This window comes from Citrus sinensis, chromosome 9 (genome assembly GCF_022201045.2).
Source record: "Citrus sinensis cultivar Valencia sweet orange chromosome 9, DVS_A1.0, whole genome shotgun sequence".
In the NCBI taxonomy this organism is placed as follows: Eukaryota; Viridiplantae; Streptophyta; class Magnoliopsida; order Sapindales; family Rutaceae; genus Citrus; species Citrus sinensis.
The window spans coordinates 2116452-2129261 of NC_068564.1; the positions used below are offsets into that span (position 1 = coordinate 2116452).

Genomic DNA, 12810 nt, shown 5'->3' on the forward strand with positions numbered 1-12810 from the left:
TAATCGCCATTCATAATTATAATTTTTTATTGTTAATATTAAAATTTAATCTCAAAAGATCAATTTTATCAAGAAATTATTGTTTCTCTAGAATTGCTTTTTTATTATAGGTGCATCCGCAATGTAGTTAAAACCAAAAAAAAAAAAATGAAATTACTTTCAATAATACAAGTGATTTTAGTAGGACGGTAAACAAAAAGCTGAAGAAAAGAGAAACTAATAAGATAATAGCTCAATAATTAAGCCAAAATAAAGAAACAAATTCTAATAATTGATTAAAGTGGTGGGACCCAGACTTCCATTCGGCTGACGTGTCAATAATTTTAAGTGCAAAATGGATGGAAACTGGAGGATAACGACTGGAGCGGAACTACTAAACCCGAAGGAAGAGTGTTGATGATCTATTATTGTTTTGGTACGTAATAATAAAACATATAAACTCACCGTTTCGTAATAATTCTTTTGCTCTTCGTTTTTTCAACCAAATCTTTGAAATACTTGAAAAAGCGGAAAGCTTTCGTTTGGAGATCCAAACGGAAGCTGTAGATGTTATTACACAACTCGTTTGTGCCGTCGTTTCATGTTTTGAAAATTTGAAAACAAGATGAGTAGTGTTCACGACAGCGTCGAGACCGTTAACGCCGCTGCAACTGCCATAGTTTCAGCTGAGTCCCGCCTCCGGCCAGCCGCGATTCAGGTTCGTTTATGGGGTTGTAACTATTCTTCTCTTTAATGAGTTATTTTGTTTTTAGTATAAGTTTTGTCCGGGAAAAAAAAACAGAGTTTTATTATTATTATTATTATTTTACATACACATATTCACAGGTTATGTGTTTGGTAGCTGAGAAACTGAGGGAAAATAAGAGAAAAAGGGATATGGGATCTTGGGTTTTTTATGCTGTTGTTTGGCCTTTGAAAGTTGGGAGCTTTATGAAATGTTTAATTAGTTTCGGTGTCGTGAATTAAAATTTGAGTATCAAAGTTTGTTTAGTTATTGCCTTTGGATATCCTTTTTGTGAGAAGTTTTGAGTCTTGATGCATCTTGTTTGATTTGTTTGTGAAAAAAATTATCTTTTGGCTCTGCTTACTGATAAGAAATTGAAGTTATTTGTAGAAGAAATCTAAGATATTAATCGAGTTGCTATGTTAGGACCGTATAAAATTTTTATAAGTTGAGTTATTCCACCATGATGAATGACTGTGATTCAGAGTCAAAGAAGATAACTTTTGAGCAAATTGACTGGAGATGCTGTGATGTTTCCTGGAGTTGCGATAGCCCTGCAAAGCTTAAATGCAGTTGGGCTGCTGAAGCCCTCTTCAGGACCAAAAGTTAAAAGAGAAAATTTTTGGAGTTTGGATCTGGTGTAATTAGTGACACATGGGGAGTATAATTAATTGTTATCAAAGAATAATTAATTTTTAATATTTTCTGGGCAATTGAATAAAATTTTCAAAATAATAACTTGAATTAGTTTTTATTTGAAGTCATATCATTAATGGATCCTTCACCTAGCATTTGGTGACAATATATGCTAGATCGAGGTGGTGTAATGCTGGCTGTGTTTAAATGGCAGAAGTGTAGTTTTGAGTTGCAGTTGTGTTGCTATGCCGTTACATGTCTTCTTTTAAGTAATTAGCTCTAAATGCCTTAGTATGTTGATGAAAATATTTCAACCAACACTTTATTAATGATTGTAAACCTTGGCTGGTCTTGTTAGTCAGGGCTGGCATTTTTTAATTAAGGTATTTCTTTTGGTAAATTTTCTTAAGCTGAATGACTTAGGTTGAAAATGAAGCCAACTCTGATTCTGTCCAAACTTCTTATTCTGTATTTTTTTTTTTAAAAAAAAATTACTACAGAAAAGAAGATGGGGAAGCTGTTGGAGCCTCTACTGGTGTTTTGGATCTCATAAAACTAGCAAGCGGATTAGCCATGCTGTCCTTCTTCCTGAACCAATGGTAACAGGAGCCGCAGCCCCAGCTGCAGAAACTCAAGCCCACTCAACAGCCATTGTACTTCCCTTCATTGCTCCTCCCTCTTCTCCTGCATCGTTCCTCCAATCAGACCCTTCATCTGCCACCCAATCACCTGCTGGATTGCTTTCCCTCAATTCCCTTTCTGTCAACGCCTATTCTCCTGGTGGACCTGCATCCATGTTTGCCATAGGCCCATATGCTCACGAAACACAGTTAGTTACACCACCTGTGTTTTCTGCCTTCACCACTGAACCATCTACTGCCCTTTGCACCCCCCCTCCCGAATCTGTTCAATTGACAACTCCTTCATCTCCGGAAGTGCCATTTGCTCAACTGTTGACATCTTCACTGGAACGTGCTCGAAGAAACAGCGGGACTAATCAGAAGCTCTCATTATCCCATTATGGATACCAGCCTTATCAGCTGTACCCAGGAAGCCCAGGTGGTCAACTCATATCACCAGGTTCAGTAGTCTCTTACTCTGGCACTTCGTCTCCTTTCCCAGATAGACACCCGATTCTTGATTTCAGTGCGGCGGCGGCACCCAAGCTCTTGGGCTTTGAACATTTTACTACTCGCAAGTGGGGGTCGAGGCTAGGTTCCGGATCTGTGACTCCAGATGGTGTGGGGATTGGTTCAAGAATGGGTTCAGGCTCTTTAACGCCTGATGGCGTGGGGCTTGGTTCAAGGTTGGGCTCAGGAACTGTAACACCTGATGGTGCAGGTCTTGGTTCAAGGCTGGGTTCAGGATCTTTGACGCCTGATGGAATGGGTCCGACCTCTAGAGATGGATTTGTGCGGGAAAATCAGATTTCTGAGGTGGCATCCCTTGCCAATTCAGATAATGGAACTAAAAGTGATGAACATATTATTGATCACCGTGTTTCATTCGAGCTGAGTGGTGAAGAAGTTGCACGCTGTCTTGCAAATAAGTCAGCTGCTTCTCCCAGAATCGTCCCAGAATTTCCACAGGACATAGTTCCCGAGGGCGAAATACGAAGAGATGGAAAATTAACGGATAGTGAAAATCATTTTGAGTTGTGTCCTGAAGAGTCTTCTAATAGAATGCCTGAGAAAACTATGCGAGACGGAGAAGAGGAATATTGCTACCGAAAGCATCGTTCAATCACTCTCGGGTCAATCAAAGAGTTCAACTTTGATAACACAGAAGGAGAAGTCTCCAATAAGCCCTCCATCAACTCTGAATGGTGGGCCAACGAAAATGTTGGAAAGGAGTCTAAACCCTCCAACAACTGGACTTTTTTCCCAATGCTGCAGTCAGAGGCCAGCTGACATTCAAATTTTCCGGCATGGCTTCACCTTTGAGCCCAGATTATAATACTGATTGCAAGGCTAAAAGCCGCTAGATGCTAGCCTGTAGATGTAACTATGAAATTCATGCCATTTTGTGAATTGTGATATAGCTTGGCATGTCTGGGATCAAGGATAGATGGATGGAATAGATGAATCTACTGCCGATGTGAGAGTACTTTTTCTAATGCCTTTTGACTATAAGAAAATGCAGACAGGAAAACAGTTTTTAGTTATCCATAGTGTGGGTACTGTTAGAGCATTCTTTTTAATATTTCTTTACCTTTATGTTATACCAAACATATAGCCTTGTATCATGGATTTTTTTTCCTTATGTAATAATAAGTTTATTTTTTGGCACGAGGAATCCTTTATATCTGTTTGGTTATCATTTTGGTTATATAATCCCCTCAATTTACAAATGCGGGAGCTCACAGAGGGTTTGATGTTCACTTGCAACATCAGTATGATCCTACTGGTGTTTCCGTGAAGTTTTCTCGTTGTTTGGTACTGGAGGCTCATAATCCTGATAATTCATATTGATTACTACTCATGTAACCGCATAAATGTATATTTTACTGGAATAATACACATCTAAGAATAGAAACTCCTCTGTTTTTGGCGTGTGAGAATGGAAACTCTTTTCTCTTCTTCCATTTTCCCACAAAATAAGATTATTCTGGAAATGTATATCAGAAACTCAAAAGCAGGCGAGACTGTTCCTGTCCCAAATCTTACTTGGGCTAAAAATAATAACATAAGTGGGTATATGAGTTTATAGGCAGCCTTTTCTTTCGAGTAGGTTTTTAGGGATAGTTTTACTCGTGGATTCATAAAGTTAGATACCACATCGAAGTATGTAATATCAGACGGGCTGTCAGAATGAAAGAGTTACCACATCGAACTAAAGAGTTTAGAATGTCAGAATGAAGTCAAAATTGGATATGAATGACATGAACTAGAGACGATTGCTATCCATAGAATACAGGATCTGTTAAGTCACCCGATTGGAAAAGAAGGGTCGTTGTGGATGATGATTGGGTGGATTGTTACAATTTTAAATCTCAGATGGTCTAAAATTACGAATCTAATTAAAGATGCATATAATAAACTCTTGCCGGTTTGTAGGTTGTTGAGTTCTGCCCATGAATTTGTAATACATTACTAGGTGGTCCATTTGTTAGAACATTGCTCCCTGCCGCTCAGAAATTCAGAGCGCGCGAGGTTTTTGAGTGAAGAGATAAATGTAGTAATTAGGTCACGATATCAGGCCATTGTCATTTATGTGTGATTTATGCTGGCTGGCTAAGATGAGCATACCGAGCGGTGATAATGCTTGTTAGGTAACAAGCCAGCCCCATGTCATTCTCCAGCGTCCTCATCCAACCAACACAAGAGACAAAACTCGGAAGTAATAACGAATCAAAAACCAAGAATGTGCTTTGGTCCACAGACCAGAAATTAGAAGATCTTGGAAAAATGACAATAGGAAATATTTGTATTTTTTTTTTTAATGCGGATGTCCTATTTTTTTCCTTCTTAGACACGTTATTAAGGATAAAAGATATAAAGTTTGTATATAGTGGGCCTGATTATGGTCTTTAGTAAAAACTCTATAATATATAAAATTAAAAAAATAATTCAAATTAAAAAAAAAAATCAAAATCAAAACAGGCTTGAGGCTACCGTATCCCTAGCCATAAATTAAACAAGTGAAACAAATGTACTACAACACAAGACACCAACTGCCTACCGCATAGCCAACAGCCGCACCCTCTCAGCCTCATAGCCGTTATCGCCAGCGATCGTCATGAGCCCAGCATGTGAGTCAGAAAATCACAGCAGTAGGCAGTAGGTAGCCACACAAGTCGCAAGCCCAGCACTCAACACAGTAGCAAACCTAGCACTAGTAGCGCAGCAGCAATGAACCCATGTGATCTTTGAGAAGAAGCCACGCAGGTCGTGAGCCCAACGCGCAACACAATAGCAAATTTTGATGTAGAAATCTGGTCGTATATGTTGAGATGATCAATTTATCTCGTCAACATTTAAATTTGTTTTGATGGGGAATAAACTTGTCCTCGAGCACTCAAACAAGTAGATTCCAATAATCATTAATTTCTGGTTTCGATTATTTCATTTCTTGTAAAAAAAAATAATTTCTATATTAATTTTGAATATATATTGTAAAGTTGCAATTGTAGTGAGGTTGTTTATTTATTTATGTCATGTCATCATGGGATCAATAAAATTAACGTACAATATTAAATTAAAAAAAAGCATTAAGTGAGTAATATCACTAAAACATTGCATTAAATTTAAAGAAAAATTTTAAAATCTTAGTAAGATCGATCACGCAAGTCATTAAATAAACTAAAATATACTATAACGGTAAAATAAAAAATTATAATTACCAAAAAAAGTCACTTTCAAATAAAGAAAAATCTGGCAATAATCAAATACAGTACATAATATTAATACAGTATATAATATTACCTATTATTATTATTATTTTAGATGACATCTTGACGCATATTATATTTATTACATAATAAATTTACAATTAGCAGCATGATGACGTGGCATGCTCCATCAGTCCATCTCCCCTAAAGATTTTTTTCTTTTTAAATTTTTTTGGGGTAACTAACGGTTAAAAACGAGTTTACGGTACTCGGAAATTTACCAATGCGGCAATCACCATCATTACTTTTTAATAATTCTCTCTCTTTGAACTCAACAACAACAAAATTCTTCTTGCAAAGGAATCCCTCAATACGCTGCCGTTTTGACTAGGGTTCTTTCATTTCTCCACGATTACATTCAACCAGTTCTCATCTCAACATTACGCAACTAATCTCTCAGACGTACGTTTCTTCTTCACTTCAGATTCAAACTGCCGTTAAAACATGTGCCGGTGAGTACAATTTTTTGTTATTATTATTAGTATTCTTTTTTATGTCTTTATTTTTAGCCTGTGCTGAGATCTGTCTATTAACGCCGTCGTTTTGAACTAAGTTAAAGATCGTAAAACTCTGTTTAGTTCATTTGAGAAAAATCCAGTTATTTTTAGTGAATGAATTTCAGATTTTATTTTTAGCGCACGTGTTTATTTTGCCAGTTCCTATATGTAGTTAGAAATTTGAACTAATATGATTTGCGTTGTGATTATATATAATGCACGTACAAGACGTGCTTAATTTACGCGGTTTTAAGTGTAAAAATGTGGTTCCTTTTTAGAGGTTGTTGGATGAGGTAGCTTTGCTAGTCAGTCAAAATTGGCTGACTAATTTTGACTTTTCATATTGCCTGTGAGGTTTTTTTTTTTTTTTTTTTTGATCAGTTCATTGGTTCAGTACAACATTCAGACATGCAATTTTTCTCACTTTTGTGTAATTTGATTTTGGAGTTGACAGTGACATAGACACAGTCTTGCTAATTATTGACCATGTTATATTTTTCATTGTTTTTTTTGTTCAGGTTTTAGAATTTTAGAATAAAGTGTTGCACGATTGGTTGTTGGTTTTAGAAATGGAATTGCCTTAGAAGAAATTTCCAGCTGCTTTATTCTTTTTTTGGTAAATATTGAAGAATAAGAAAAATGCGTTCTTGGTGGGGAAAGTCATCGTCGAAGAAAAAAGCAAGTAAGGATGGTATAATTTGCACAATACATCAAAAAATTAAGATCACATGTGAAGGTAAAGCAAGCAGTAAATCAGGAGGGTCTCGCAGACATTGCAATGATACAGTTTCGGAGCTAGGATCCCAGTCCCGAGCAGAATCTAGATCAACTTCCCCTTCCAAGCAAGTAGGGAGGAGTCAAAGTTTTGTTGAAAGGTCCAATGCTCAACCACTTCCACTTCCTGGTTTGCGCTCTGCAGCTGTAAGTCGTACAGCTTCTGAAATTAGTATCTCCACTAAGCCAAAACTGGAAAAAGGTTCCAAGTCTTCATTGTTTTTACCTCTTCCAAGACCGGCATGCATACGTAGTAGGGCAAATCCTGCTGACTTGGATGGAGATTTGATCACCGCCTCTATTTCCAGTGAGAGCTCCATTGATAGTGATGATCAAACTGACTCCCGTCATCGCAGTCCGCTGGCAAATGACTATGACAATGGGACTAGAACAGCTGCAAGCAGCCCTTCCAGGTTAGCCTGCTCGTAACTCATTAACCTGGACGCTTTGACAATGGATAAAAATGTAAATGGATGGGAAATTTGTGTTCACATGTTATTGATGTTTTATTATATCTACTTATTCCTGATCAATTGACTCCATCTTTCTTTCCACCCCTGAAGTGTGATGCCCAAGGATCATCTTTCCAATGCCTCTCAAACAAGTTCAAGAGAGGAAAAAAAACCGGCAAATCTTTCATTGAGTAATCGTCTCTCCCCATCACCCAAACAAAGACGTTTAAGTGGTCATGTGCCAAATCTACAGGTTCCGTATCATGGTGCTTTCAGCAGGACAGCTCGTTGTCAAGTCCCTCCAGAAGTCCACTGAGAGCATTTGGATATTTGAGCAAGTCGTGAATTCTGCTTTCTGGTCTGGGAAGCCTTATGCAGATGTCACATTACTTGGCTCTGGCCACTGCTCTAGTCCAGGTTCTGGTCAAAATTCTGGGAATAATTCGATGGGAGGTGATATGTCAGGACAGTTATTTTGGCAACAGTTACAAAGCAGGGGTAGCCCAGAATATTCACCAATACCTAGTCCCAGAATGACTAGCCCAGGCCCCAGCTCCAGAATCCAAAGTGGTGCTGTCACCCCTATTCATCCTAGAGCAGGAGGTGCACCCATTGAGTCGCAGACAAGCTGGCCTGATGATGGAAAACAACAAAGCCACCGCTTGCCTCTTCCTCCTATAACAATATCCAATTCTTCTCCCTTTTCTCATTCAAATTCGGCTGCAACATCACCCTCTGTGCCGCGAAGTCCAGGAAGAATGGAAAATCCAGTTAGCCCCGAGTCACACTGGAAACAGGGAAAGATGCTGGGTAGAGGCACATTTGGACATGTTTATGTTGGTTTTAACAGGTTTGTGGTTTATGTTTGTTTTAACAGGTTTGCCACAAAGAATATTGCTTTTTTTTAATTTTTTTTAATGCATGTGTACTTTGATTTTATTAATAAACTGCTTGCAAAACAATTGTATTAACCTCCCATCAAATTTAGTACATTAGCAAGCTAAGTAGTTGAGATCAGTGTTAGCAGATTTTCTTGATTATCGATTACAAATGGCTCATTAGGACTGAGGTTTTTAAATATGATGTTTTAATCTGTTTTGGTATTTTTACATGTTGGTCATTATTTAAGTTTGTATGTATCTGATTTCTCCTCTTAACTGGTCCAGTGATAGTGGTGAAATGTGTGCAATGAAGGAAGTTACATTATTTGATGATGCCAAGTCAAAGGAGAGTGCTAAGCAGCTGATGCAGGTATGATCACTTCCAAGTATAACAGTCAGCTTTCAGTTTATTAGATAATGGTTTTTGTTTCTTTGCCTCCCCCCCGCTGCCTGCATCCTTTCTTTGAATAGTTTATTTAATTGCTCCCTTGTTTTGTAACATATGCATAGCTTTAAGAAAACATTCTTACTCGAGTTCTGTGGCAGGAAATTGTATTATTAAGTCGCTTACGGCATCCAAACATCGTGCAATACTATGGATCTAAAACAGTAAGTATTTTTGTTCTATTTCCATTCACTGAAGCATGTGACAATTGTTATTTAAAGCTGTTGATATTTATTTTCAGACATTGTCTTTTCATATGGTACAAATATGACTATTGGATTTTTTTTCCCGAACAGGTTGAGGACAAACTTTATATATACCTGGAGTATGTATCTGGTGGGTCAATTTATAAACTTCTCCAGGATTATGGACAGTTTGGCGAACCGGCAATTCGTAATTATACACAACAAATCTTGTCTGGGCTTGCATTCTTACACTCAAAGCATACAGTCCACAGGTGATAATCCTCCTATTCTTGAATAAGTTTGAAGCTGCTATATACAGATTAGCTACTCTGCTCAATTTGTACATTGTTTGTATTCTTAAATAAAGGGCATTTATTTTACAGGGACATTAAAGGAGCAAACATACTTGTGGATCCAAATGGGCGGGTCAAGCTGGCAGATTTTGGGATGGCAAAGCATGTAAGTTTAGGCATAATAATTTCTTTTAATAAATGTATAAATTGCATCTGATTAAACGAGAATTTAGCGAAACATTAAATGCTCTGTGCAGATTGCCGGCCATTCATGTCCATTATCATTCAAGGGAAGCCATTACTGGATGGCTCCTGAGGTCAGAAATTATTCCTTTTTGTACCTGAACTCATTAATAACAACATGGTTCTCAATTGTGATATCAAATCTAAATTTACACTCAGGTTATAAAGAACTCAAGTGGTTGCAATCTTGCTGTTGATATTTGGAGTCTTGGGTGCACTGTTTTGGAAATGGCTACAACAAAACCACCTTGGAGCCAGTATGAAGGGGTCAGTACTGAAGCAACAGAAACGATCTTAAATTTTCATCTTTCTTATACAGAAAATGATAGTTTATGTTGTCCAGTTGGAGCTCAGTTCATTGTGTGAGATAGTTGCATGTTATGATCTGCAGGTTGCTGCTATGTTTAAGATTGGGAATAGTAAGGAACTCCCAACAATTCCAGATGACCTCTCTGATGAAGGAAAGGATTTTATTAGGTTGTGTTTGCAACGTAATCCCTTAAACCGTCCAACAGCAGTTAAGCTTTTGGATCACCCTTTTGTGAAGGGTGCTGCACCTTTGGAAAGAACTATTTTGGCCCCTGAGCTGAGTCGTTTGTGAACTCTACTCATCTTATTTTCAAATTCGTTTGGAGATCCAAACGGAAGCTGTAGATGTTATTACACAACTCGTTTGTGTCGTCGTTTCATGTTTTGAAAATTTGAAAATAAGATGAGTAGTGTTCACGACAGCGTCGAGACCGTTTACGCCGCTGCAACTGCCATAGTTTCAGCTGAGTCCCGCCTCCGGCCAGCCGCGATTCAGGTTCGTTTATGGGGTTGTAACTATTCTTCTCTTTAATGGGTTATTTTGTTTTTAGTATAAGTTTTGTCCGGGAAAAAAAAAAAGAGTTTTATTATTATTATTATTATTATTATTATTATTTTACACACACATATTCACAGGTTATGTGTTTGGTAGCTGAGAAACTGAGGGAAAATAAGAGAAAAAGGGATATGGGATCTTGGGTTTTTATATGCTGTTGTTTGGCCTTTGAAAGTTGGGAGCTTTATGAAATGTTTAATTGGTTTCGGTGTCGTGAATTAAAATTTGAGTATCAAAGTTTGTTTAGTTATTGCCTTTGGATATCCTTTTGGTGAGAAGTTTGAGGCTTGATGCATCTCGTTTGATTTGTTTGTGAAAAGTTTTTTCTTTTGGCTCTGCTTACTGATAAGAAATTGAAGTTATTTGTAGAAGAAATCTAAGATATTAATCGAGTTGCTATGTTAGGACCGTATAAAATTTTTTTAAGTTGAGTTATTCCACCATGATGAATGACTGTGATTCAGAGTCAAAGAAGATAAGTTTTGAGCAAATTGACTGGAGATGCTGTGATGTTTCCTGGAGTTGCGATAGCCCTGCAAAGCTTAAATGCAGTTGGGCTGCCGAAGCCCTCTTCTGGACCAAAAGTCAAAAGAGAAAATTTTTGAGTGGAGAGATAAATGTAGTAATTAGGTCACAATATCAGGCCATTGTCATTTATGTGTGATTTATGCTGGCTGGCTAAGATGAGCATACCGAGCGGTGATAATGCTTGTTAGGTAACAAGCCAGCCCCATGTCATTCTCCAGCGTCCTCATCCAACCAACACAAGAGACAAAACTCGGAAGTAATAACGAATCAAAAACCAAGAATGTGCTTTGGTCCACAGACCAGAAATTGGAAGATCTTGGAAAAATGACAATAGGAAATATTTGTATTTTTTTTTTAATGCGGATGTCCTATTTTTTTCCTTCTTAGACACGTTATTAAGGATAAAAGATATAAAGTTTGTATATAGTGGGCCTGATTATGGTCTTTAGTAAAAACTCTATAATATATAAAATAAAAAAATAATTCAAATTAAAAAAAAAAATCAAAATCAAAACAGGCTTGAGGCTACCGTATCCCTAGCCATAAATTAAACAAGTGAAACAAATGTACAACACAAGACACCAACTGCCTACCGCATAGCCAACAGCCGCACCCTCTCAGCCTCATAGCCGTTATCGCCAGCGATCGTCATGAGCCCAGCATGTGAGTCAGAAAATCACTGCAGTAGGCAGTAGGTAGCCACGCAAGTCGCAAGCCCAGCACTCAACACAGTAGCAAACCTAGCACTAGTGGCGCAGCAGCAATGAACCCATGTGATCTTTGAGAAGAAGCCACGCAAGTCGTGAGCCCAACACGCAACACAATAGCAAATTTTGATGTAGAAATCTGGTCGTATACGTTGAGATCATCAGTTTATCTCGCCAACATTTAAATTTGTTTTGATGGAGAATAAACTTGTCCTCGAGCACTCAAACAAGCAGATTCCAATAACCATTAATTTCTAGTTTCGATTATTTCATTTCTTGTAAAAAAAAATTAATTTCTATATTAATTTTGAATATATATTATAAAGTTACAATTCTTCTTTTGCTTGTTTATTTATTTATTAGTATTTGTAGTTTATTATATTGTGTTGCTAATATTTTGTGTGTTGGATAATCATATATTGGATAATCATCTATAATTTAAGTTTTTTTTTTAGTTTATAACTTTATTACAAATTTATTTAAAATTTGATAAGAGCTCAAGACTGGATGAGCTTTCAAAACACTTTAGGCATGGGCTTGAAAAAGTTCGGCTGAAACTCATAAATTACCAACCCTACAATAGATTAGATTTTTAGATTGGATACCTAAAAATTTAAGTCAAATCCTCTCAACTAAATTATTAAGCGCAACGCATGACGAGCAAATTCTTGTAATTAGTTGAAGCCCTATCTACGAAAGTAGTACTTCATAAAAGTAGTTCATGATAAACTCACAACTTGTGTTTTAGCATGGATGAAGAGATGTGCATGTTCCTCTCGAGACTCTCACTCTCCACTATATTATTAATATAATGGGTCAAGACCTAGTCATTCGTTTTGCTTCAACTTCAAGGTTTTTCGTTCCGGCACATGTTTTGTGTATAACAAAAAAACGCATCACCTGAAAGTCGTAACGCTAGAGTTTATGCATGACAAACAACAAATTGTTGTCAACAATCCCAAATATTAAAAATCTACGTGCGCTAACTTAATTTTAGCATAATTGGCTCCATCCGTATATAATGTTTAAATAAGAGAAGATAGCTTGAAAAAAAATAAAAAAAAAAATCCACCAACATTGCATTGTATCCAGCCCTTTATGTGTTTACCTATAATTGTATTTACATGTAGAAGGATACTAAAAATTTTATTTTTTATTTTTTTTCCTTCATATAACATACAAGTGTCTTG

At 37.0% G+C, this 12810-nt stretch overlaps 1 protein-coding gene and 1 pseudogene across 1 annotated transcript; both read left to right on the forward strand.

Annotated features, from left to right (window-relative positions):
- Nucleotides 1–381: 381 nt before the first annotated feature.
- On the forward strand, nt 382–3648 carry LOC102622119 (uncharacterized). The gene is made up of 2 exons (XM_006490369.4): nt 382–697; nt 1861–3648. The coding sequence occupies exons 1-2, from the start codon at nt 605–607 to the stop codon at nt 3268–3270; spliced, it is 1503 nt and encodes a 500-aa protein (XP_006490432.1). The 5' UTR covers nt 382–604; the 3' UTR covers nt 3271–3648.
- Nucleotides 3649–5987: 2339 nt separating this feature from the next.
- On the forward strand, nt 5988–10460 carry LOC102622425 (mitogen-activated protein kinase kinase kinase YODA-like; annotated as a pseudogene).
- Nucleotides 10461–12810: the final 2350 nt, after the last annotated feature.